The sequence below is a fragment of the Daucus carota genome, chromosome 4, assembly GCF_001625215.2.
Source record: "Daucus carota subsp. sativus chromosome 4, DH1 v3.0, whole genome shotgun sequence".
In the NCBI taxonomy this organism is placed as follows: domain Eukaryota; kingdom Viridiplantae; phylum Streptophyta; class Magnoliopsida; order Apiales; family Apiaceae; genus Daucus; species Daucus carota.
The window spans coordinates 724088-748321 of NC_030384.2; the positions used below are offsets into that span (position 1 = coordinate 724088).

At 37.1% G+C, this 24234-nt stretch overlaps 1 protein-coding gene across 1 annotated transcript; it reads right to left on the bottom strand.

Moving 5' to 3' along the window:
* Positions 1-13310: 13310 nt before the first annotated feature.
* Positions 13311-14291, bottom strand: LOC108203891 (uncharacterized). The gene is made up of 3 exons (XM_017373094.1): positions 14031-14291; positions 13728-13787; positions 13311-13616 (listed from the first exon to the last, which is right to left on the bottom strand). The coding sequence occupies exons 1-3, from the start codon at positions 14289-14291 to the stop codon at positions 13311-13313; spliced, it is 627 nt and encodes a 208-aa protein (XP_017228583.1).
* Positions 14292-24234: the final 9943 nt, after the last annotated feature.

Genomic DNA, 24234 nt, shown 5'->3' on the forward strand with positions numbered 1-24234 from the left:
ATCCTTATCCTTGCAAAGAGATTCTGCTTGGATCTGAATCATTATTAAACTAATACTTTCACCTTTAACAGCTTGGAGCAAAGTGTCATTCAATGTCCTGTCCAGACTTACAATCACCTTCTGTTGATTAATCACAATCACCCTGTAGATTATAGACTCCATAGAGTAGCCGAGGAAAATGTTCTTTGGGCTTTAGATGCAAGACTTGCAAAGATGCTCACACTAATATTTTGAGATGGAGCATTTTCCTCCAAACACATACCAAGAGATAGTGTTTGCTTCTGATTGGCCACTGGCAAGAATGGTGTCTTTCTGGATTTATCAATGATCAGGGTTCATCTTGATCAACCTCTATTTGTGATGTCTTGTTCTTCGAACACATACGAACAACACGAAAGAATCTAGAGTAGTCAATGATCATCGCAAAAAGATATATGGCTTTGTTGTAGACATGACATTAACTGATCTGTAGATATTCATGCGTATCATCTGAAGCGGCTCAGTAATGTTGATCATATCTTTGCTTCTGTGCGATGCTCCTTCGACTTCCCTATTGACATACCTCATGAGCTTCATCCATATTGAATTCCAGATGAGGTAGTCCTCTCACCAATTCTCTTCTTACGAATAGAAAGAGCTCCTTGTTTTGACATACAAGTGCGAGAGCTTCAAGTGCCATAGCTAATACTCATCTGATGAGGCTTCACTATCAAAACAGCTCACTCCATCTTCAGTTGAAGTTCCATATTAGCTACGAGCAAAATTCACATCCTTCCTGATTTGAGATAAAACACTATTCCATGAACTGACATACTGTCATTTGTTAGAGAACAGTCTGATACTAGGAATTTGTGTGCTTTGACTCTTCCAAGAAAGATATGCTTCCATGATGACATTCCAGGAAAACAGGCATGTCCCGCAAGAGAATCTTTGTTGTCATCTTTCAAAGATTATTGACGGAACTGCTCATACGATCACATTTGCTAACAGGGTACTTTTGGTGAATCATATGATTTCAGCTACTCAGCAAACAGAGTGCACCAAAAATCATATGGATCATATGTAACCTGCAATCACAAATGGAAAGAGTTCTATGGTCCCCAATCATAACTGGGTCCGGATGGATTAGAGATTTTTCTTTAACAGTGGTAACAACAGAATCAACTTTAACATGCTAATTCTTATTTAGACATTGCCCTAATGTGATTCTCAAACATGCTTTTCTAAAATCAATGCAAGTACAAAGACATGCATTCATGACATGAAAGTAAGCAGACATGATGTTGAATACACATGGCAAACAATCAAAGATAAGACAAGAGCAAGACAGGCAGTTATGCAATTCAGAAGATTCAGTACTCTCTACTTAAACCAATTAACACAAGTGCAACAGGTAGCAAGTAGAATTACATATATTCAATAATCTTCGAAAAGCATATGGATTAGACACAAGAAATTAATAATCACATTATCAATTCATACTAATCCCAATCTGTTGTTATATGGCATTATACTATCTCTATTACCTAAGTCAGTTTTAGATCTAACATGAAGTTCTAAAAGTTCTACTGACACAAGGTAGACATTCCATCATAGAACAAAATAAAATCCTTAACAAACAATTCAGATAAATAAGCAAGTCTAATTGTACTAAGGAATCTGAAACAAAGTGTTTTAACAAAGTTATACATGCTAGGATCATAACCCCTAAAACTAAGAGTCGTGTTCCAAAGGAAATCTTCTAATCTCACCATTGCAAATAATCAGATCCTAAATATTCATACACATGTTAAGAATCTGCTAAAGACACATGCACAATATTATCATCAAACCTAGTTACTAGAGAGGTCATCTAGCATACTAGTTTAACATTATCTATTGTGATGCTATCATGCTTGTGCTTGTGTGTTAAAACATTCTACTCAGAGATTTATAACATGCTTTGAATATAAAGATATATGTATTGCATAGTTAGAAAGAATTCGTACCTGAGATGTGCGAGTTGAGTCATCTTCAGAGAATGCTAGGATAGCCAGATAACCATAATCATCCTTCTCATCAGCAACTGATCCAGCTCACACCTTTCCTAAAATAGCATAAGAACTTGTTGTGATGTTTCTTTCAAAACATCCACTTGAATTTCAGACAAGCCCTATCATCCTTGTTTGTCGAGGCTTCAATATATATAGCAACCCACCTTTGCTAAAGATACCAAACAATATTGTGTGTATTGACCAACTCAGTTTTGAAAACAACCTCCTTGAACTGAACCCTGAAGAGTCACCACTTGAAACTAATGGATTCCATCTGAATCTGACATGACTAAACCTCTCAGACAGTGTTATGCTAATCCTTGAAGTTCTGTCCTCACATTCTCCAAAAGTATTAACTTTCGTCGACTTGAGCTGCCTCAAATTCAGCAGTTACAAACTCTTCTGTTCAATCCTAAGGTTCTGACATAAATGCATGAAACTGATTTGGTGCGGTAGTAACTTGATAATTATATCCTTAAACCTCCACAGTTCTCTGTCTTTGGTTCAGTTGATTCTGGATGGATTTAGTATTGATACAATTCACTATGTAATTGTATATCCCTGAATCACTGAGTTAGATTGAAATCCCTGGAAGATTCGTCCGTAAAAACTTCTCTTTTCCTACTACCAGTGGTGTCATTCAAAGTTGACATTCCGAGCCCTGGGAAGATGCACTGAACACATAAAGCAAGTTCCCATCCTGATCTGGTGATCTGATAATCAAGTAGGAGTAATTACTCAGATCAAGGCCTGAAGTACTTTCTTCAAAATCCACTGTTAGTAGTACCAAATTAGTCTTCAATGGAATCTTCTTCGAATCACAATCATCTTTGTCGAACATGGAAAACTGCTTCTAATAATCCTTTGAGTAATCAATTGGATTGGGTCATCAATGTAATTCCATTACCGGTTCTGAGAATCTGGTATTTGAAAGCCCGGTGTTTGTCTTGTAATCTGTCATCCTGATCTGTCTCAACTAAATGTTAATTTGATTTGTCTTGGAGTAGAATAATCAAAAAGGTTACGGGACACTTGATTATTTAAACTAAGTTTAAATTATAAAGAAAATAAATTTAAAAATAAGTTTTAAAAGATGAAAGAAAATAAAGTATAAAATAAACTTAGTTAAATCTATAAAGTAAATTTAATTATATTTAAAAAATAAATTCAAATAAATTCATAATAAACTGAATAAGTTTAGAATAAATTTATTTCAAATTCATTTAGTAAATATATTAAAATTTATTGTATAAATTTAATTTTTGAAAATATTCAAGTGTCTCGTCTCCAATTAAATCATAGCTTCCAGAACAAACTAAATTGAACCTTTGAACTTGAACTTATATCCATAATCAGTTAAAATCCTCTAAAATTTATATTCTAGATTTTAACTTAAATTTAAATCATAAACCATACAAATTTAAATAATAAATTTATAAAAATTTATGATAAACTTGATAAAGTCTAAGAGTAAACTTTACAAGTCTAAAATAAATTTAAGCAAATTTATTAAATGAATTTAGCAAAGTTTATAAAGTAAATTTAATTAAGTTTATAAGATAAATTTAATTAATTCATAATAAACTCAATTAATAAGTTTAAAATAAATTAAGTTAAATTTATAAAATAAACTTATTAAAATTTAAAGTATAAATTTATAAGTCCCGGTCCAAAGTTCAGTATCCAACAGATAATCCTTGCTTAGGCCTACGGACAAATTCAGCAACACAAACCGGAAGAACATTTCCCCTAATCAAATATCAAAAGCTAGGTTCTTGATTTTCCGTACGATTAGGATCCTGATTTGTATATCAATCAACCTCGCTCTGATACCAATTGTTAGGTCCAAAGTATCGTAGAAAGGGGGGGGGGTTGAATACGATACTCACTACAATTTAAAATTCTTTCGAATCTTGCGGATAAATAAATTGCAGTCCTGTAATGGGTTTCGTGTTCCGGATATTTATTGGGTCGGTTTCTGAGGATATGAAAATATTAAACCAACACACAATATTTTCCAAGGTATATCTGTATATTGATAAATACCTCGAAGGGTGCTACAAATCCAAACCCGAAGGTTGGCTACAATGACCACTCCTCTAAATATTACAAGCCCTATCCACTACAAATATTTATGGTACAAAACTAGGCTAGGGTGTGTGAATATTTGAGAGAGTTTGTGCATAGCACTTGGCCATCCATCCCGAAGGATGATGTGTAAATTGTGAGAACACAATTCACATATTTATAGGCTTTCATAAACTAACCATGGTTAACGAGTTCGTCCTGGACGACTTGAGTTCGTCCTGGACGAGTTCGATTTATCAAAATAAATCTAACTCCTCAGCACTTGAAGTGGCGCCAATTACACATATATATATACACATATATATATCACAAACTTGCGCTTGGAAATTTATATATGTGTACACATATAAGTGGTCAAAGGTTGCGCTTCCAGGAGGTCAAACATGGCGCCTAAACATTGCTTCACTGTAGTGGCACTTAGACAATCTTCAAGAAACTTGCACTTTGCCCCAAGGTGAGAGTGAGGCGCAAACTTTGACTTAGAGTCAAAGGTTGCGCTCACAAGAGCTTCCACAGTGTCACAGTAGATATGACTTAGAACAATTCCAGTAGTTGCTCTAGTGAAGTGGATGGGAGTCGCAACCTTTGACTTAGTCAAAGGTTGCGCTCATTGCAGTGATGACTCCACTGTAGAGCACTGTGTGTACTTAGAAAATCTAAGTATGGACTGAAGTTGCGCCAAGGGCAAGAGTAGAGGCGCAACATTTGACTTTAGTCAAATGTTGCGCTTGACTTAAAGTTGCGCCAAAACTGGTTCATCTGTTGCCTTAGACAATTTTGAGCATAATCCAAGTCAAAGCTTGCGCTTGACTTTCAGTCAACAGTGGCGCTAATTCTAGTCAAATGGTGCGCCTTTACAGTGTTCCCAGTGAGTGGTACTTAGAAGATTTCCTGATAAATATATCAAGCGCAAGTTTTGACTTTTAGTCAAACTTGGCGCCTGATTCATTTACCTCAGTGTATACACTGTTGTACACTTGGAAGATCTTGCCTTGGACTTCCATTTACCTTTATTATATATATATATATATATTATTAATTGTGTTAATTGAATTACTTGAATTATTCAATTCAGGTAATTCACAATTAATATATATATATATATACACATATAATAAAAAGGTTCTTTTGGTAATCCATTCAGGAGTAGCTCGATTGACTTGATCAATTAATCCGTTGCTTGAATCCACTGAATACTTTCGTACGTCCTGACGTCCTGTGCACTGGTCTGGTTCACGAACGACTCGAACTGAAATAATCCCTTGAATTCTTTTGCTTAACAATATACTTGATCAGTCATTCCGGGTTAGTTTATGCTTCAGTTTGTTGATTATAAATAACCAACCAAGATATATAGAAATATCTTGCTTCAGGGGTTGCACTGAAATCTTTCGAGTACTTGGACAACATCTTCATTGCTTCCACAATCTTGAATACTTCAATCTTTATTCTTCACTGAGGCATGAACATATTAATGAACTTCTTCCAGTGAACTTATTCCTTCAAGACTGTAGATGGCTTCTTCAACCTTTGTCTTCGTATCCTCCGATTCCGATGCAGGCGTAGTGTTATTTACTTGTCCTGTTCTATTGTTGAGTTATCATCCCTATGTAACAGATAGGGTTGTCTTTACATTTAGACTTACATAGCACTTAGCAGGTATCACATATTTCCATACATTTACTTACCACCTACCATAATACTCAATTTAGATACTATTCAATTCAGAATTGCAAGTTGAGTTAGATCATCATAGCAGTTCAATTCTACACGCTACAATCAAATATTAATAGGCAAAACATTTTAACTATTTAAGATATCGCATATTTATATTATTAATATTATTATTTACTATTATTACTACTAGTGAAAGTAATAATAATAATAAAGAATAATACTAATATCTATTAATATTCGACATCCTAAAATTACCAAGTAAACACAGTTTCACACATTAACATCAATAATAATGCTATGTAGTACTGCTATTACTACCAAATCACATAAATATTATTTATAGATTTTATAGAAATATCACGAATCAGTAACTATATAAATTCGATTAATAGTCCGATAATTATAGGATACGCTCCCGTATAATTTAAAATCTAATTTCATTTGAAAATCGGGCAGCACCTCCTCTATTTATCGGTCTACCAGTCGATATCATATCGACACAACAAATCCCAACAAACCTACAATCAATCTCCGAATAATCCAAACTAAAAATACCAATCAAATCCAACAAATAAATCCAATGAACTAAATCTACGAAATAGTTATGACTTTAGATAATTTACAAATACTAACTAAATCCGATAATCAATTGAATAAACCAACAATCGAAATAATAAACGAAGAGCGTATATAAAAGAAATTAGTTCAGGACTCGAGCCAACCGAAGAATCTACAACACGGCCCCACACGAACACACCTACGAGACACACACACTTGTTACACACACCCACACCCGCCTAGTAGCACACGCGCACACACCAGAATACACACACACACCTTCACGCACACACACCAGCACCCCATCACACACACTCGAAATATACACACAGACGCACTGATACATACACACACAGCAGCTCGAATTGAGGAGGGAGAGAAACCGGAAGGAGGCGGCGACGAGAGCACAGCAGGCGGCCAGAAAAACGAGGGGGAACAGGGGAGAGATTGTGAGGACGCGAGGGAGAGAGAAACCGAGAGAGAGAGTGACTGTGAGAGAGATTCAGGCGAGAGAGGCTCGAGTGGGAGAGAGTTGAGCGAGAGAGAGAGGGAAAGCGCGGAGAGAAATTGAGAGAGAAAGAGGTGTGGTCGAGGGATTTGGGAGAGATGGGGTGGAGAGAGATTAAGGAATAAAAGAAAAAGGGAAATCAGTTTATATGAACTGATTAAGTGAAGGTGTAACACGTATCAAAACAAAGGACACGCGTCCTTTCCAGCTCGGTCTCAGACTGCTTTTGACAAATTAACGAACAACTCACAGATAAAAATGATCCAGATATATACCAAAATAATTTTAAAATTCTTAAAATAATTAAAAACTAATAAAATATGAATTTCATGATTTTTAGATCATTTTTGAAATAAATAGAGAGACCCCACTTTAATCTACACAGAAAATCATTTGGAGCTGAAAAATTATCGAAATATGATTTTATGAATTTTATAAATCTCTAAAAATATTTAATGAAATATAAAGCTATAAAAATGATTTTATAGGTTATACACAATTTTATAAAATTCAATCAGTATAAAATCTATAACAAATGAAAATCGATAACACAGCTCAACAATTCTATAAAAATGAAATCCACTGACTCTCGAGAATATAATCACATAATAATCATTTAGAATTTTTCAAAATAATATATGAAACTCATTTTTGAAGAAACAATTATATACCAATAACACAATAACCCGGAGTTTAATATATAAAACTTTGAAACCTCATTAAACTGGAATAAAATATTAAATCTTATTCCTTATTTTAAAGAAAATCACTTTTAATATTAATAAAAATATATTTAAAAATCCGGGTCATTACAATCTACCCTCCTTATGGGGATTCCGTCCTCGGAATCACAGAATGAAGGAGGACGTGTAACCTACTAATCCACAAAACAAATATAGACCATCACACAATATTCAATTAAAGACAACCATAATATCTAAACAAATTAGATCTATAATAATCAAATCTGAATTAAAAATCTGGGATACTACATCAAGAACTCGAGAGACGTGATCAGGTTTCATTGATCGATCCCTGTTCAGCACTCTGTGCAGATTTATCACTTCTTCTCTTTGTTCTTGGTAGCTGGGAGGAGTGTATTGATGTAGTTCAGTTGTGGACGTGTTACCTTGTGAAGTTTTTTTAGACAAATTAATTTCATCATCCGCAGTTAGATCATCATCATCATCAGACGACTCATCAATTTGAACATCTTCTTCTTCTTCAGGATAGTCTGAGTCATCAGGCATCAACCAGTTTCTTCCATTTCTTTTATCAAACTCCCTTTTTCTAAGAGTATGATACTTAAGAATTGGCTCCATTGTTTGCATTGACATAGATGGATCATCCATCATAAATTCAATCATTCTTTCCAATTTAAAGAAGTAAATTGGAAAGACAGTTTCACATACATGACCTTGTTTTACGGGATGAAATAGCCTATATGATATGACATTAACTTCTCCGTCGAAATCAACTCTAGCATCAATAACTTGACATAACAATAGTCTCTTCATCGCAGCAAAACTGTTTTCTTCAGCTGTTTGAATTGGAGTCTCTACAGTTTTGTTATGAAGTCTCTTGAAGTGGTCATTTGCAGGATGCTTAGTTCTAGACCACAGACGTGATGTCCACCTTGCTGCTCTCTTCTCAATATAATTTTTGAATTCTTCCCTTTTTCTCATCTGAGTATATCTAACAGTAGATATGACGATGTTTTCAATATCCTTAAGAACAACTTCATTTACTTCAGCAGGTATGACAGTAATTCTGTTCCAGTAAGAGTAGTTTGATTGACAGCAGCTTCTGTTTTCGTAGGGATTCCTTCGTTGACAGTAGCTTCTATATTGACAGCAACTTCTACTTCCTTAGGATCAGCTTCACGATCATCATTTTCACCATTTGTGACAGCAGCTTCATTGACAGTAGGTTCTGTGACAGCATCTTCTGTTCTGCTTACAACGGCTTCACTGACAGTAACTTCTGGGTTGTTGACAGTAGCTTCAATGACAGAAGTATTGACAGTAACTTCTGTTTCACTTTCATTTTCTCTACCTGTGTCACCAGCTTCTTGTCCCACTACTGTAGCTTCCTTAACATTTTCATCAAAAGCTAAGTAGATTAGGCTTCCTCCTCTTTCTTCCCTTGCAGCATTAGCTTTACTTATCCATCTTCTTACATGCCTGTCCTAAGATCTTACTTTATGGATATTGATAGCATGGAGTTTCTGTACTGCTGCAATTCTTTCTTGACTGATGGGTGAAGAGAGAATCTGCTTATGGTGCCAACTTGTCTGAATGCTCTGCAGATTTCGTTCTGTAGAATAGAGAGAATGGATTCATATGAACTTCAAGAGCTTTCTCAATAACGAGATGCAAGAGATTTTCTCTCAAGATTTGATTGACTAGAATCTCCTTTCTCTTCATCAAAGAGATTAGAGTGAATAGAACAATGGCTGGCTGTTGTTTAAGAACTTCCATTGTGACATACAATGTGTGGATAGTCTTCAAGCAAATGTATACAGACCATATGTGCTTTTCATTGATCTTGACACAGAAATCTGCAATTTGTTCTTTGAAATTGTCAGACCAGTTCATCAATATGTTTTCACTTCCAGTTCTTGCATCCAGAATGAGCTTCACAAACTATTCATATTGATGAAACATAACACTTTCCATGTTACTAGTCATGATGACAACAACTTGCTCTAAGTCAAATTCTCTATAGTGATGAACTTCATCAGCATACTCAGCAAGTTTTTCCTTTCCCTTTCTTTTAGTAATTTCTTCTTCTCTCTGCTTGAAACTCCTTTCCAAGGCAAAGCTTCCGGATGTGGGCTCCCTCATTCTGAGTGGAGGAAAGATTGTTCTGCTTACAAATACATTCCTTCTTGCATCTTCACTACTGTTCAATTCTTCAGCCAGGGTTTTACTTGCCAACACCCTTTCACCATCAATAATCATCTCAACTGTACCGGGCTCCCCCTGAGTAGATGCTTCACGTTCCCCAAATCTTTCCTTACTCAGATCCTCCTTTGTTGCTTCACCTTGCTCCCCCTGAGCAGATGCTCCTTGGTTTCCTTTGCTTGTCCCACTAGCTACCCCTATCTCATTCTGACTTGTATTGCCTTTGATTTTACTCTTCTTAGAGGGTTGATCTTGAGGTTAAACTGAGTCACCAGGTTGATTACCTTTTACTGGTTCATCATCCAACTCTCTTTCATCCGATCTATCACTATTCTCCCCCTTAGGTAAGTTTGCAGCGTTAATGAGTTTGGATAAGGTATCAAGTGTAGCTTGAATATTTGAGAAACTATTAGCAATAGACTGAGAAAAGCTGTTCAGATTGTCATTCATGACAGCTACTTTCTCTTCCAAAGAAGATATCTGTCGGATGCTTGAATAGCAGGGACACCAGTTCTCAACCTTTTAGGAATTGAAAGAAGAGACTGGGGCCTGGAGGCTATTGGGGTTCTTCCACTCTCAGGGTGTTTTAAAGTGATCTCATCACTTCTCATAGTTGAACTCTCAAGGCCTAGTGCCTTTAAAATTGTGGCTCCCTCAGGTTCACTTTGGACATTCTCAAGTCCCTCTCCTTTTGCCAGCACATTTGGCTGCCTCTCATTTTGTTCACTGACTCTCTGTTCTTTTATCTCTTCTTTTTCTCTCCCTCACTCATCCTAAATGCATGAGTATGAGCAGTACTGAAATGCATTGAAGAGGAAGGTTTTGATGTACCTTTGATAAAAGATGAGATGAGAACATGATCATCGTCAGAATCATCCTCAACAAGAACTGTAGAAGGATGCTGCATTGAAGTGACAACAGGCTGTGTGGATACGATACTGTCAGTCTGTGTGAAGACAGCAGTATGAGCTTTGCCAGCAGGAGTGCTTGTGACAACAAGTGAAGTCTTGACAGTAGGTATGGAGTCGACAGCAATAGAAGTTGTTGTACCTGCGGAGTCATAGACAACAACAAAGGCTGTGACAACAACTTTTATGGGAAAAGTTACAGATGGGAGAGTAACCAAGATAATGTCTATTTCATTTTCTGACTGGATTCTACCTTGATTAAACTAAGTGTTTAGAAGTGTGGTGTCCATTACACTTTGTGCAATGGGTTCTTGTGGACCACTTGATGGGGGCTCTTCCATGATTTGAAATGGAAGATCAACATCTGAGAGGTTTGGGCAGTCCTCTGCTCTAGGTGTTAAAGAAGAAACAAGTGATGTAGGACAAGTAGAAGATAAGATCTCAGAAATGATTGGGGGCTGAGTCAAAGATGTAAGTTGTGGCTCATCAATAGTCATAGGAGAAGATATCTCACTGTGTCTTAGACCTATGTGTGTTTCTTCAAGCGCAGGCTTCTCAAAAGTGTGTTTCTGAGTTTGTGTAGACTCTTTACAGGGTGCCAGACAGGACAACTTCAATAGACGACTCTTGTTGAGAAGAGACACCCAGAGATAAGTTTTCTTCTCATGTAATGTCTATAGCCTTTTGGGAGGATGCAGCATGGCTGACAGTAACTTTTGTCCTCCTAGCTCTCTTCGCCCTAGGCTCAGAAGGAGCACTGTGGGTTCTATGATATTGTCATCCTTATTTTCTGCATCTTGTGCAGTTACTCCCTCTACACTTTCACTATCCACCCCTTCGGCTTCTATGGTTCTTTTTTGAGGAACTGTTTAGGCCTTTTGAAGGGATTCAGGTAGTCCTGACATTCTAGGTAGAGTGTATGGGGTAGAATGCGGGTTAGCTTAAGTTGGGTCTACTCCAGCCTCATCCTCGAGAGAAAAGATAACGGAGTTATCTTCGAATGGGGAATCAAGGTTGGACACTTGATCAATCATGTGCCTTGTGTAGTGCAGTCTCATGTCACCGTGTGGATTTGAATTAATGAGTGAATTGTGTGTATTCTTTTTCAAAACAAAACACTTCCTGGTGTTGGAAGCATTTGCAGCAATACCACAAACATCATTCAAAAACATAGTGACAAAGCGAGGGTAGATTTGTACCTTTCTGATTATAGAAGAACGAAGTTGAGCCATGATCATGTTACCCACGTTCACCTTGTACCCATGAACCATTGAGTGAGTAAGATTCCTGATGTAGGAGGGTATGGCATTCCATCCAGATGTCTTGGCAGAGAAAATCTTCACCATGGCATCGAATATCATATTCCATTCCTTCCTTATGTATTTTCTATCCATTTCGCCGGTTGGATACCAATCGGTTGAATCTTCTTTAAGAACTAGACCATCATACCCAATCTTTAGGAAGAACTTTGTCAGAGTTGCATCATCAGCAAGATCCCTATAGGATTCATCATTTGCAAGAGTATTTCCAAATTTTTTATTAATTTTTGCGACGGTTTGGATGTGTTCTTTGCCGTCAATCTCGAATTTAACACTGGAATCCTCATCAGTACCTTTGTTCTTAGCAGTTCTTCAGAATTGCTCAAGTCTATCCAAGTCAATCAATGTGCTTGCAGTGATTGGAATCATAAGGTTAGAGTTATTCATGAATAACACTATCTTTTGGAAACATCCAATCGCTTCTTCAGCACTTTGAATACCATCATAGTTGGTAGGAACATTAGCAACTTTGGGCGCCATTGTTGTGTTGATTTCAAGCTTCAAAAAGTATAAGGTTGAGTAGGTTGAAAGAGAATAAGCAAGTATGTCGATTGGAATTAGGAGGGAAGTTATGAAGGATGTTTTTGTTTTTTCTATTTGTGTGGTATTTTTGGTAACCGTTGGATTGAGACTTGTGATTGTTTACTTTTGTTCGAGAGAAAAACATACGGCTTGTTCATGGGGATGGTAACTTGTCAGACCTTGTAAAGCAATTCTTCTTTTAGTCCTTGACAGTTTCCCATATATTCAACAAATCTTCCTGCACACTTCATAAAACATTAGTAACACAAGGATTTGACAGAGTGTTTTCATATATTTAGCAAATCTTCCTGCACACTTCATTAAAGCATTAGTAACACAAGGATTTGACAACATGTTTTCATGACAGTGGAAGGGTCATGGAAAGTTGTTGTCATGACTTAATTATTTAAATGTAATATCCTTTAAATCTTCTTGGACAGTACCTTTGAAACTTGTTGTCAGGCATACGACTGTCATGCATAAAATGAACAGACTTTGTATGACTGATAGTAATTTCAATATCATATATCCGACTGTCTAGATTAAATTTATGGATTAATTTCATTTAAATGTTTAAGTCGTTTTTAAATCGGTTTAAGAACAATTACTATTATGCATGCTTGAACAATGTAGAAGATGTGAGAATATGAACAGTAGAATAATCTCAAACAAAACAAGCAAGAATATCACACAAGATCTAACACAAAGATTTTAACAACAAAAACATAGATCATTTTATTAATAATAAAGAGATTAAACATACCTTCCATAAATATTCCAAAACGACTAATCTAGTCTTCATTAGATACATCATCGTCACCGAAGATCTCCCAGACAATCTGAAGAAGTTTTTCCCAAACCTCATTTCGAGGAAGTTTTGCTCCTTCTATGAGATCTTCAAGCTGTTTCTTGTAGACTAAGATTTCTTCCATTTCTTTTTCGAGTTTTTCTTTCTTGATTCTCTCAGTCTCCGTCTCAAGATGCAAATTCATTTCCTCAAACAGCAAATCTACCTCCTTCTCAAATTCAGATTTTTCTAACTCTAGTTCCTTGATGAGAGAGAACTTATGACTAGAAGAAGAAGGCTTTGACATTTTCTTATGAGAGAGAGTAGGGTTTCAGAGGTGTGAAGAACTATTGAGAGGCGGGTTTTATTTATAGGCAAAAGTGGTAAGGGCTTTTAACCAAAGGTCACTCAGGTGTATTACCCTTTCATCTACCCATTTAATCCTTATTAATGAAACACCTCGAAAATCCATAGTCAACCTCTATAAAACCAATAGACTTGCAGTAAATGTCTAATCAGATTAGACCACATAAAAAATGTACATCATTACGTCTTTTAAAGATATATTTAAAAACATGACAGATAAGCATTTAAACAGATATTCAATCAAGTACACATACTGTCAAGTGTCAAGTAGTCAAATAATCCAAATAAGACGTAATGAGAATATCTCGTGACAGTAGGTTTCCAAGCTGTTGTCACAGACTAGTGAATTTCAACATACCATATTTAGCATTCCAAGGTCACTCACAAATCTGTTGAAGGTGGTTTCATCCAATGGCTTTGTGAAGATGTCCGCAAGTTGCTTTTCTGTAGGAACATAGATTAGCTTGACAATCCCCTTTTCAATATGCTCCCGGATAAAATGATGTCTCACATCAATATGCTTCGCCCTTGAGTGTTGAATAGGATTGTCAGAAATAGCTGTGGCACTTGTGTTATCACAAAAGATAGGAATTCCATTTAACACACGACCATAATCCATTAGCTGATTCCGTATCCATAGAATTTGTGAACAGCAAATTCCAGCACCAATTTATTCAGCTTCTGCAGTTGATTGAGAAACTGATTATTTCTTCTTACTAAACCATGAAACCAGTCTTCCACCAAGAAATTGACAGCTCCCAGTTGTGCTCTTTTTTTCAATTCTACAGCCAGCATAGTCTGAATCTTAATAACCAATTAATTCAAACCCAGTGCCCTTAGGATACCATAAACCCAAGTTAGGAGTCCCCTCTAGATATCTGAAGATTCTATTCACAGCCATCAGGTGTGATTCTCTAGGGTCAGCCTGAAATCTTGCACAGAGACATGTTGCAAACATGATATCTGGTCTACTTGCAGTTAAGTAGAGCAGTGATCCAATAATTCCTCTGAACAAGCTTGAGTCTGTCCTTTTTCCTTTAGGGTCTTGATCTAGCTAGGTTGCAGTAGCTATAGGAGACTTTGCAGGAGATGAATCTTCAAGCTTAAACTTCTTGAGAAGTTCCTTCACATATTTTGCTTGACTTATGAACATTCCATCTTCTTTCTGATATAATTGTAATCCCAAAAAGAATGATAATTCTCCCATCATGCTCATCTCATACTTGTTTCTCATTAAGGATGAGAACTTTTCATAGAGCTCATCATTTGTTGACCCAAAAATGATGTCGTCAACATAGATTTGAACCAAGATGATGTCTTCACCATGATGCTTGTAGAATAAAGTCTTATCCACAACACCTCTGGTAAATTTGTTTTCCAGCAAGAAGGTTGATAAAGTGTCATACCACGCTCTAGGTGCTTGCTTTAAGCCATAAAGAGCCTTAAACAGCTTGTAGACAAAATCAACCATTTCTAGGTCTTCAAAGCCTGAGGGTTGTTCAACATACACTTCTTCTTCTAACTCTCCATTTAGAAAAGCACTTTTAACATCCATCTGGAATACCTTGAAATTGAAATGAGCTGAAAAAGCAAGAAAGATTCTTATTGCCTCTAGTCTTGCCACGGGAGCAATTTTTTCATCGTAATCAATGCCCTCCTGTTCAAAGTATCCTTTGGCAACAAGTCTTGCTTTGTTCCTTGTCACATTCCCACTTTCATCCAATTTGTTTCCAAATACCCATTTAGTTTCTATCACAGATTTTCCTTTAGGTCTGGGAACAAGTTTCCATACCTTGTTCCTCTCAAATTGATTGAGCTCCTCCTACATGGCTATCACCCGATCTGAATCCAAAAATGCTTCATCAGTTGATTTGGGTTCATTATGTGATAAGAAACATGAGAACCTTCTGTCAGCCGAAATGTTCCTCCTTGTCTTTACTCTAGTGGAAGGATTACCAATTATAAGATCGTTGGTATGGTCTCTGTTCCACTTGGTAGCTCTTGGAAGATCTCTAACTTGATCAGTTGAGATTGTTTCGACAGAATAAGAGGTGCTTTCATTGCGATCATCCATGTTTCCAGAATCACCATTGGTTGGGTGATTTGTAGAAACTTCTTGCGATTGTGCAGCATCTCCATTCAAGTTGTTGACAGCAACTTCTCCATCTTCGACACTGTGGGTAAAAGTAGGTTCAGCAATGACAATATCCTCATTTCCAAGGAATCCTTGATTCCCAAATTTGAGTAGCTCCATCTAGCCTTCATCATGAATTTCCGGAAACTTTGTCTAGTCGAAAGTGACATTCACACTTTCATCTATGATCCTGTGCTTAAGAATGAACACCTTGTAGGTAGTTCTTTCAATCCCGTAGCCCACAAAAATCCCTTCATGAGCTTTGGTGTCAAACTTGCCATTCTTCTCATGATTTTCCTTCATCAAGAAACACTTATTGCCAAAAACATAGAAGTACTTGACAGTAGGATTCTTATCAGTCAATAAATAGTAAGGCGTGTTACCATGAGTTTTGTTGATAATAGATCTGTTCTGAGTATAACAAGCAGTGTTGATGGCTTCTGCCCAGAAGTATGTTGGTAGCTTGGCATCATGCAACATAATTCTTGCAGCTTCAATAAAAGTCCTATTCTTTCTCTCCACATATCCTTACACAATCCTTTTTGACAGAATTCTTGTTGAGGAAGTCCTCTAATGAGCTCCTTCTTCATTAACAAATTCATTGTTTTGAAGTTTAAGTGAGAGAGTTTCCTGTGCCACATCATGCTATCACCAACAGTAACCTTGCCGTAAAAGCAATAAGTTTTATCCTTCTATGTTGAATCCAAGTCAGGAACAAACAGGCCTCCTTTCATCACTCCTCCTAGAGAGAGGATTCCATCCTTCTTGTCATAGATGTTGCAATCCAGAATATCGAAATCAACCTTGAATCCTTTATCATTGAATTGGCTGACAGTCCATAGATTATGTTGCAGTCCATCAACAAGAGCGATATCATCAATGACAACATTTCCAATTTCCAAACGACCATATCCCATTGTGTAACCTTTGTTGTTGTCTCCAAAAGTTATAGTTGGGCCGGTCTTCTCCACAAACTGTGACTGCAGGGCTTTGTTACCTGTCATGTGCCTGGAGCATCCACCATCGTTTATCCACATGACCTCTTTATTCTTTTTGCCCTGCACATCAAATGAGATTAAGTTGCATTTGGTACCCAATGTTTGTTGGGTCCTGCAGTTACATCATTGCTAGAACTAGCATCATCATTTGCTTCAAATTTCACAGTTTCATCCACCACATCAAGACTATGAACAACAAGATTTTTGACATCCCTTTTCACCCACTGTGACTTAGAAAATGGCACTGCCTTTTTCTTAGTAAGTGTAGCCTTAGAACTAGCATTAGTAGGCTCGGGAGTCTCAACATCACATAAGTAAGAGCATTTAGCAGTTGATAAAATAGGTAGATTAAAAGCAGTACTCATGGCAGTAATCTTACAAGGCATGCAATCAACATCACTACACACGTTCATGGATCTATCAATTATAGACGTTCTGTGTAGATTACCATTGATCATGACAGCATTAATAGGAGTAGCTACATCATTCTTACAGACATTAGTAAGGTGATGAGAGGAACCACAATTATTACATAACTTCCAAGGTCAACTCTTAGCATACTCTCCATTTTTACCTCTATTCATTTTACCATTTCTGTTTCTAGACATGGTATCATCTGTGTTGACAGAGCACTCAAAAGGTGCAGTAGGGTCACCTTTGACAGCAGCTTTAGCTTCGACGGTCTTGACAACAGTTATAAAAGTTACTGTCTTAGGATTCCTCTTGATAGTACCTTTATAAGGTTCTGTCTCAGCTTTGTTGACAACATGTTTTGAATGAGCCATCTGACTATGTATAGAGTCAACTGTCACGGGTCTCTTGACAGTATTTTTCTCAGTGACAGTTACACTGTTACTTACACTGTCCTCATCATTCAGCTCTTCCTTGATGAGTAAAGCTTCCTCATCAAACACAGATTCAACAAACTTGAATACAGGTTTCTGAACCTTTCTGAGAACCAGTGGTTTGGCAGTATCATTGTCAACATAATCAGAAACAGATTCTTTACTAGGTCTTCTACCATATTCATAACCTATGCCTAAATTATTGTTCTTAGTACCTTTCTCAGAGATGTCCTGAACAATTTGAGAAGAGTTCTTATAGGCCTTAAGCTTAAATTCATTCTCTGCTAGTTTAGTCCTAAGAAATTCCTCAATCTTTTTAGCATAAGCTAAGTCATTCTTAATCTTATCATTATCAGATCTTAAGGAATCTAAAGAAGCAGTTTTAAGAAGTAACAAGTCATTATCAGCAGTTAAGGTCTCATTCTTACTATTTACCCTGACTATTTCCTCATGAGTTGCAAAAAGACTAGTGTGTAAGTTAAACATTTCAGCGCTAATATCCTCAATAGTTTTCTTGCACTCACCAACATTCATATCAAGTAAGACAAGTGAGGGCACCTGACTTGAAGAGCTTGATGCCTCATCACCTGAGTTTGCCATCAGAGCAAGATTCACCATCTGCTCATTCTCTTCTTCATCGGTTTCCTCCCAGCATGTGCCTTCAGCAGTGTTGTGCTATAAAATCTCCCTGGGCTTATTTTATAGCCCATTACATTATCTGGGCTTTATATGGGCTTAGTAGAGTCGTTTGGTAAAGGATATTGGGCTTCGCCATGGCTGAGTGTGTAGGAACAACCGGACCTTGGCCTGCGTTTTATGATACTAATTAAAAGTTTGAAAAGAATATTAACCTTAATCGCTACAGCGCAACCGAATCAAATCCACGTCTTCTACTGTATTCCCTGATTCTCCTTGGACGAAATGTGTCCTTCGATCTCCCAAGGTGTGCCTCTCCTTAAAGCTCCAAAAACCCAAAACCCTAGCTGCCTCCTTGAGAAAAACATCTGCCTCTCTCAAACCCTAGGATGAATTCATTTTGGTGTGTCTTTCAGCTTCAGGAGAACGAGAATATATATAGGCTACAATAGGGATCATGGACCATTAGGTCAGGTCTTCCAATGACATTCCGTGCCAGGTCCAATGTCATTAAATATTAATTCAATCCACTAAAGAATTAATATTTGCACTACCTTTCCTAATTCCGTAAATTATTTAATTCAGCTCCCATATTAATTGCTTATAAATTCCCCACGTTTAAGATATCGCATGTCAATTAATTAAATTAATTTCTGACAGTTAATTTAATCAATATCTTTTATCCTTGATCATCCACTCAAACTTATAATTATGCAAGAACAAATCTGCCTTCAGGACTAAACCATAATTATCTTTATGAGCTTTCAAGAGGACATCATCACCTGAATATATTTTTCGAACATGGTTTCCTTTTGTAGTTAATATCCCACTCTATATATAATGTCATTGCCCAATACATAAATTCGTAATTTAAAATAAATTACTTAACTTATGAGTCAAGGCATGTGCAATAAATACAAGTGTCAGTCACTATATCCGGATTAAGAACCTAAGAAGTAATAACATCATAGAATCTTAGTTCTTTATTGTCAGAATAAAAGAAACAATTATTCTACTATTTTGATCCCGTTCAATATACACAAAGTATATAAGTATTATTCTTTAGTCAAGATAAACTATTTCCAAATAATACTTCAGTCGTTCCAATGGTTTGTCTAACACCATTTAGACTGTGAACCTTTATTATATTATATAAGGAGTTCAACAATCTAATCTTCTGCTATCCCATTTGATACTAGATTGTCTACAATATATAATATACAGACAATGTGAAAACATGCATTCAAGATTCTCCCACTTATACTCAAGATATTCTTTGACTATATATACTTCAAATGAATATTTTAGTATAACCCTAACAATCTCCCACTTATACTCAAGATATTCTTTGACTATATCAGTATTTATTAGAAGCAATCCACTACCAACTATATAACTATGTGACAAAGTATCTGACTCATATTGCTTCCACGTGCTCCTGAAAAGCCTTAGCTGGTAAGTTCTTCGTGAAATGTTCTGCCCGGTTATCCTTCGATGCTATATCAGCCACAATGATATCTCCTCGCTTAACGAACTGTCGTATGAGGTGATACTTACGCTCTATGTGTTTCGCTGCCTTATGGGCCCGTGGTTCCTTGGTATTTGCCACATCACCAGTATTATCACAATAAATCGTGATTTGCTGTGGCAGATTAGGAACCACATCCATATCCAGCAGGAAGTTTCGGAACCATATAGCCTCTTTGGCTGCCTCAGAGGCTACCACATATTCGGCTTCCATGGTTGAGTCTGCAATGCATTTCTGCTTCACACTCCTCCGTATTACGGCTCCACCTCCCAAAGTAAAAACACATCCCGAGGTGGACTTTCTCTTATCCTTATCTGTCTAGAAATCTGAATCGGTATATCCCAGAGGCAATAAATCAGAGGACTTGTAAACTAACATATACTCCTTAGTCCTTCGCAGGTACTTGAGTATTGCTTTTATGGCACTCCAATGTTCCTGTCCTGGGTTTGACTGGTATCTGCTAACCATGCCCACGGAAAAGCAGATATCAGGCCTCGTGCATAACATAGCATACATTAGGCTTCCACATGCCGAAGCATAAGGAACTGCCTTGATGTTCTCTATCTCCTTAGGTGTCGAAGGACACTGACTTTTTGATAGAGTAACTCCATGTCTGAAGGGTAAATTACCCTTCTTGGAGTCCTGCATGTTAAAACGAGCTAATACGTCATCTATGTAGAGCTCCTGAGATAAAGCCAACATCTTTTTCTTGCGATCCCTTATAAGTTTGATCCCAAGGATGTATGCTGCTTCACCTAAGTCCTTCATTTCAAATTGTTTGAACAACCATGCCTTTATTGAAGACAACATCTTAACATTGTTTCCAATGAGTAAAATGTCATCAACATATAGCACTACAAAAATCACTGCATTTCCCTAACATCTCTTATACACGGATGCTTCGTTTGGACTTTGATCAAATCCATACGACGGGATTGCCTGATCAAAGCGAATGTTCCAATACCTAGAAGCTTGTTTAAGTCCATAAATAGACCTCTTCAGCTTACATCCAAGATGCTCTTGGCCTTCTTTAATGAATCCCTCTGGTTGTTGCATATAGATGGTTTCTTAAAGATTTGCATTAAGGAAAGCTGTCTTGACATCCATTTGCCAAATCTCATAATCATAATCGAGATGAGCTGCTATAGAAAAAAGAATACGGACTGACTTAAGCATGACTACCGGCGAAAAGGTTTCCTCATAATCGATACCTTCTTTCTGAGTATACCCTTTCACAACAAGTCTTGCTTTCCAGGATTTCACCTTTTTATCTGATCCCCTATTTTTCTTGTAGACCCACTTACATCCAATAGGTTTTATACCTTTGGGTGGTTCCACGAGCTCCCAGACCTGATTAGAATACATTGATTCCATCTCAGAATCCATTGCCTTTTGCCAAAAATTTGCATCTTTGTCTTGTATTGCCTCTTCGTATGTCCGGGATCATCATCATGTTCACTAGAGACCAAGTCCGAAGATTCTCCCAAAAACATGAATCTATCAGGTATTAGTGACAGGTTCATTATTCGTCCCTCCCACTAGTTCCTCTAAAACGATACTACTCATGGGTTTGTGATTCATTATATAGTCTTCTTCTAAGAATCTTGCATTGGTGCTAACAGTGACATCCCAATTCTTAGGACTATAAAATAAATAACCTTTTGTTCCCATGGGGTAGCCTACAAACAGCTTTAATTTTGTACGAGATTCTAGCTTAGTCATGTTCTTGTTCAGCACATGTGCTGGACAACCCCATATCCGAATGTGTCTTAGACTCGGTTTGTCCCTGGTCCACAATTCTAAGGGGGTTTTTGGAACTGACCCAGAAGGTACTAAGTTCAGAAGATAAGCTGATGTCTCTAAGGCATGTCCCCAAAACGAGTTGGGTAAGTCCGAATAACTCATCATCGATCTAATACTCTCTAAGAGAGTCCAGTTCCTTCTCTCTGCTACACCGTTCTGCTGGGATGTGCCTGGTGCAGTTAACTGGGATTCTATCCCATTGTCTGATAAATATTCCCTGAATTCCCCAAGCAAGTATTCGCCACCACGATCAGATCGTAGTGACTTGATACTTTTATTATATCGCTTTTCCGTTTTAGCTTTGTGCGCTTTGAACTTATCAAAGCACTCAAACTTACGGCGCAACAAATAAACGTACCCATATCTAGAATAATCGTTAATGAAAGTGACGAAATACTCATAACCACCTCTTGCTTGGATATTCATAGGTCCACATAAATCAGAGTGAACCAATTCTAACACTTCTTTGGTTCTATTCCCCTTTGCCTTGAAAGGCCTATTAGTCATTTTACCTTCCAAGCAGGATTCACAAATTGGAAATGGCTCCACTGCCAATGAGCTTAAAGGCCCATCTACTACCAGTCTTTGAATCCTCCTCAAGTTAATATGACCTAATCTCAAGTGCCAAAGATATGTTTGGTTCAAACTAGAAGGTTCTTTTCTTTTAGTAGAGGTAGAAGATGTGTTGTTCAATACTCTATGTTGTAGTTGCAGTGCAGGTTGACTAGGATTAATTATATACAAATTGTCTTGCAATGTACCAGAACATATAATCCGTTTGTTCATCATAATAGAAACATTACGATCCAAACAAACATTATAACCATCCAAAGCAAGTTTAGAAACCGAAATCAAATTCCTTCTAAAAGAAGGTACATAAAGACTATTGTTCAAACTAAAATCCTATCAGAACCAAAAGATAAATGAATAACTCCTACTGCAACTACTGCTACTTTCGTAGCATCTCCCATGAACACGTATGCCTTACCATCTCTAAGCATTCTGGATAGCTGGAACCCCTGCATAGAGTTACAAAACTGATCAGTGGCTCCCGTATCTACACACCAAGTGCTCGTAGATATAGCCGCCATAAATGTTTTTGTAACTAGAGAAAGAGACATACCAGTATTGTTTGTCTTCTTAGGAAGAGGACAATCCTGTTTCCAGTGACCCGACTGCTTGCACCAGTAGCACTTTCCCTTAGGATTTTTCACACCACCTTGAACTCCCACTGCCTTCACAGCTTTCTGTGTCTAAGCCTTTTTATTCTTCTTATTGCCTTTCGGCTTAGAGGAAGAACCTTTCTCATCCACATTAACTTGAACACTCTGGCGAAATAATCCTTCAGCTGCCTGAAGTTCTGTCAGCAGTTCCGCAAGACTATACTGCCTCTTGTTCATGTTGTAATTCAAGCAGATTTGTTCAAAACTCTTGGTCAAGCTCATAAGGATAATGTCCATCTGGGTTTCCCCGTCAAGCTCAGGACCAAGGATCTCTATCTCATTCAGATGTGAAATCATCTTGACAATATGATCCCTTACAGGTGTACCTTCAGCCATCTAAGTGTTCATTAAAGCCTTCATGGCTACTTGCCTAGCAGCCCTATTTTGATCTCCAAAAAGTTCCTTGAGATTAAAGTGCATATCCGAAGCAGTGGCCATAGCCTGATGCTGATGCTACAAAACACCCGACATTGCTGCCAGAATGTAACATCCCGACATCTCATCAGCCTTTGTCCACCGCTTATAATACTCATTATCCTCATCAGGAGCATCAGCAGTAGGCTGCTCAGGCTTGGGTTCATAAGTGCAAAACTTGTACTCCTCAGCAGTCAACACAATGTCCAAATTACATTTCTATTCAATATAGTTAGGTCCGGTAAGTTTGTTATCCTTAAGTATGGTGAACAGTGGATTAAATCCCATTTTATCTTGAGAATCATGCATGAAAAAATCACATTACACATAAAGAAGGGTGCATTAAAAATTAAGACCTATTGGTTCCTCTAACAATTATTAAAATTAAATGCACTAACATTTAAACACCATAAGTTTCTGGTACGTCACGATGGGTGACATGTATACCACCTAAAATTTTTTAAACGTTACTTCGGTCCTATTACTAAACAATAAGCCACGTTGGGGTGGTCTATATTATTTTTCATAGCTAAGTGTTATTTTACACCAACTATAAGAAAGATTGTAGAAGGGGGGGTTGAATACAATCTTTTTCAAAAATAAAAGATTCAAGAACAAACACTTTACAAACAACAAAACAGAAAACACCAAGTATTAAAAATACGGGTGGATTGAATGATCCACCCGTGAGATTTTATATTGAAGAATCTGTGGATTGATTACGATTCGCACAGCTACAGGTTCATCACTTAAACAAATTCTAACTCTCAGATTTTCTCTCAAGTAATTTGAACAAGTTCAACAGATGCTGCTAACTTGGTTATATACTCCAAGTTTTACAAAGCTTTTTAACTAGAATACAAATTGCACTCTAATCTAAAAACAATGTTGCACATCTTTGTCTTATGCATGCTTTCTGAGATGTCTTCATCTTTGACCATCATCTTGATTTGATCCAGATTGCATTGCATGAGATAAGAA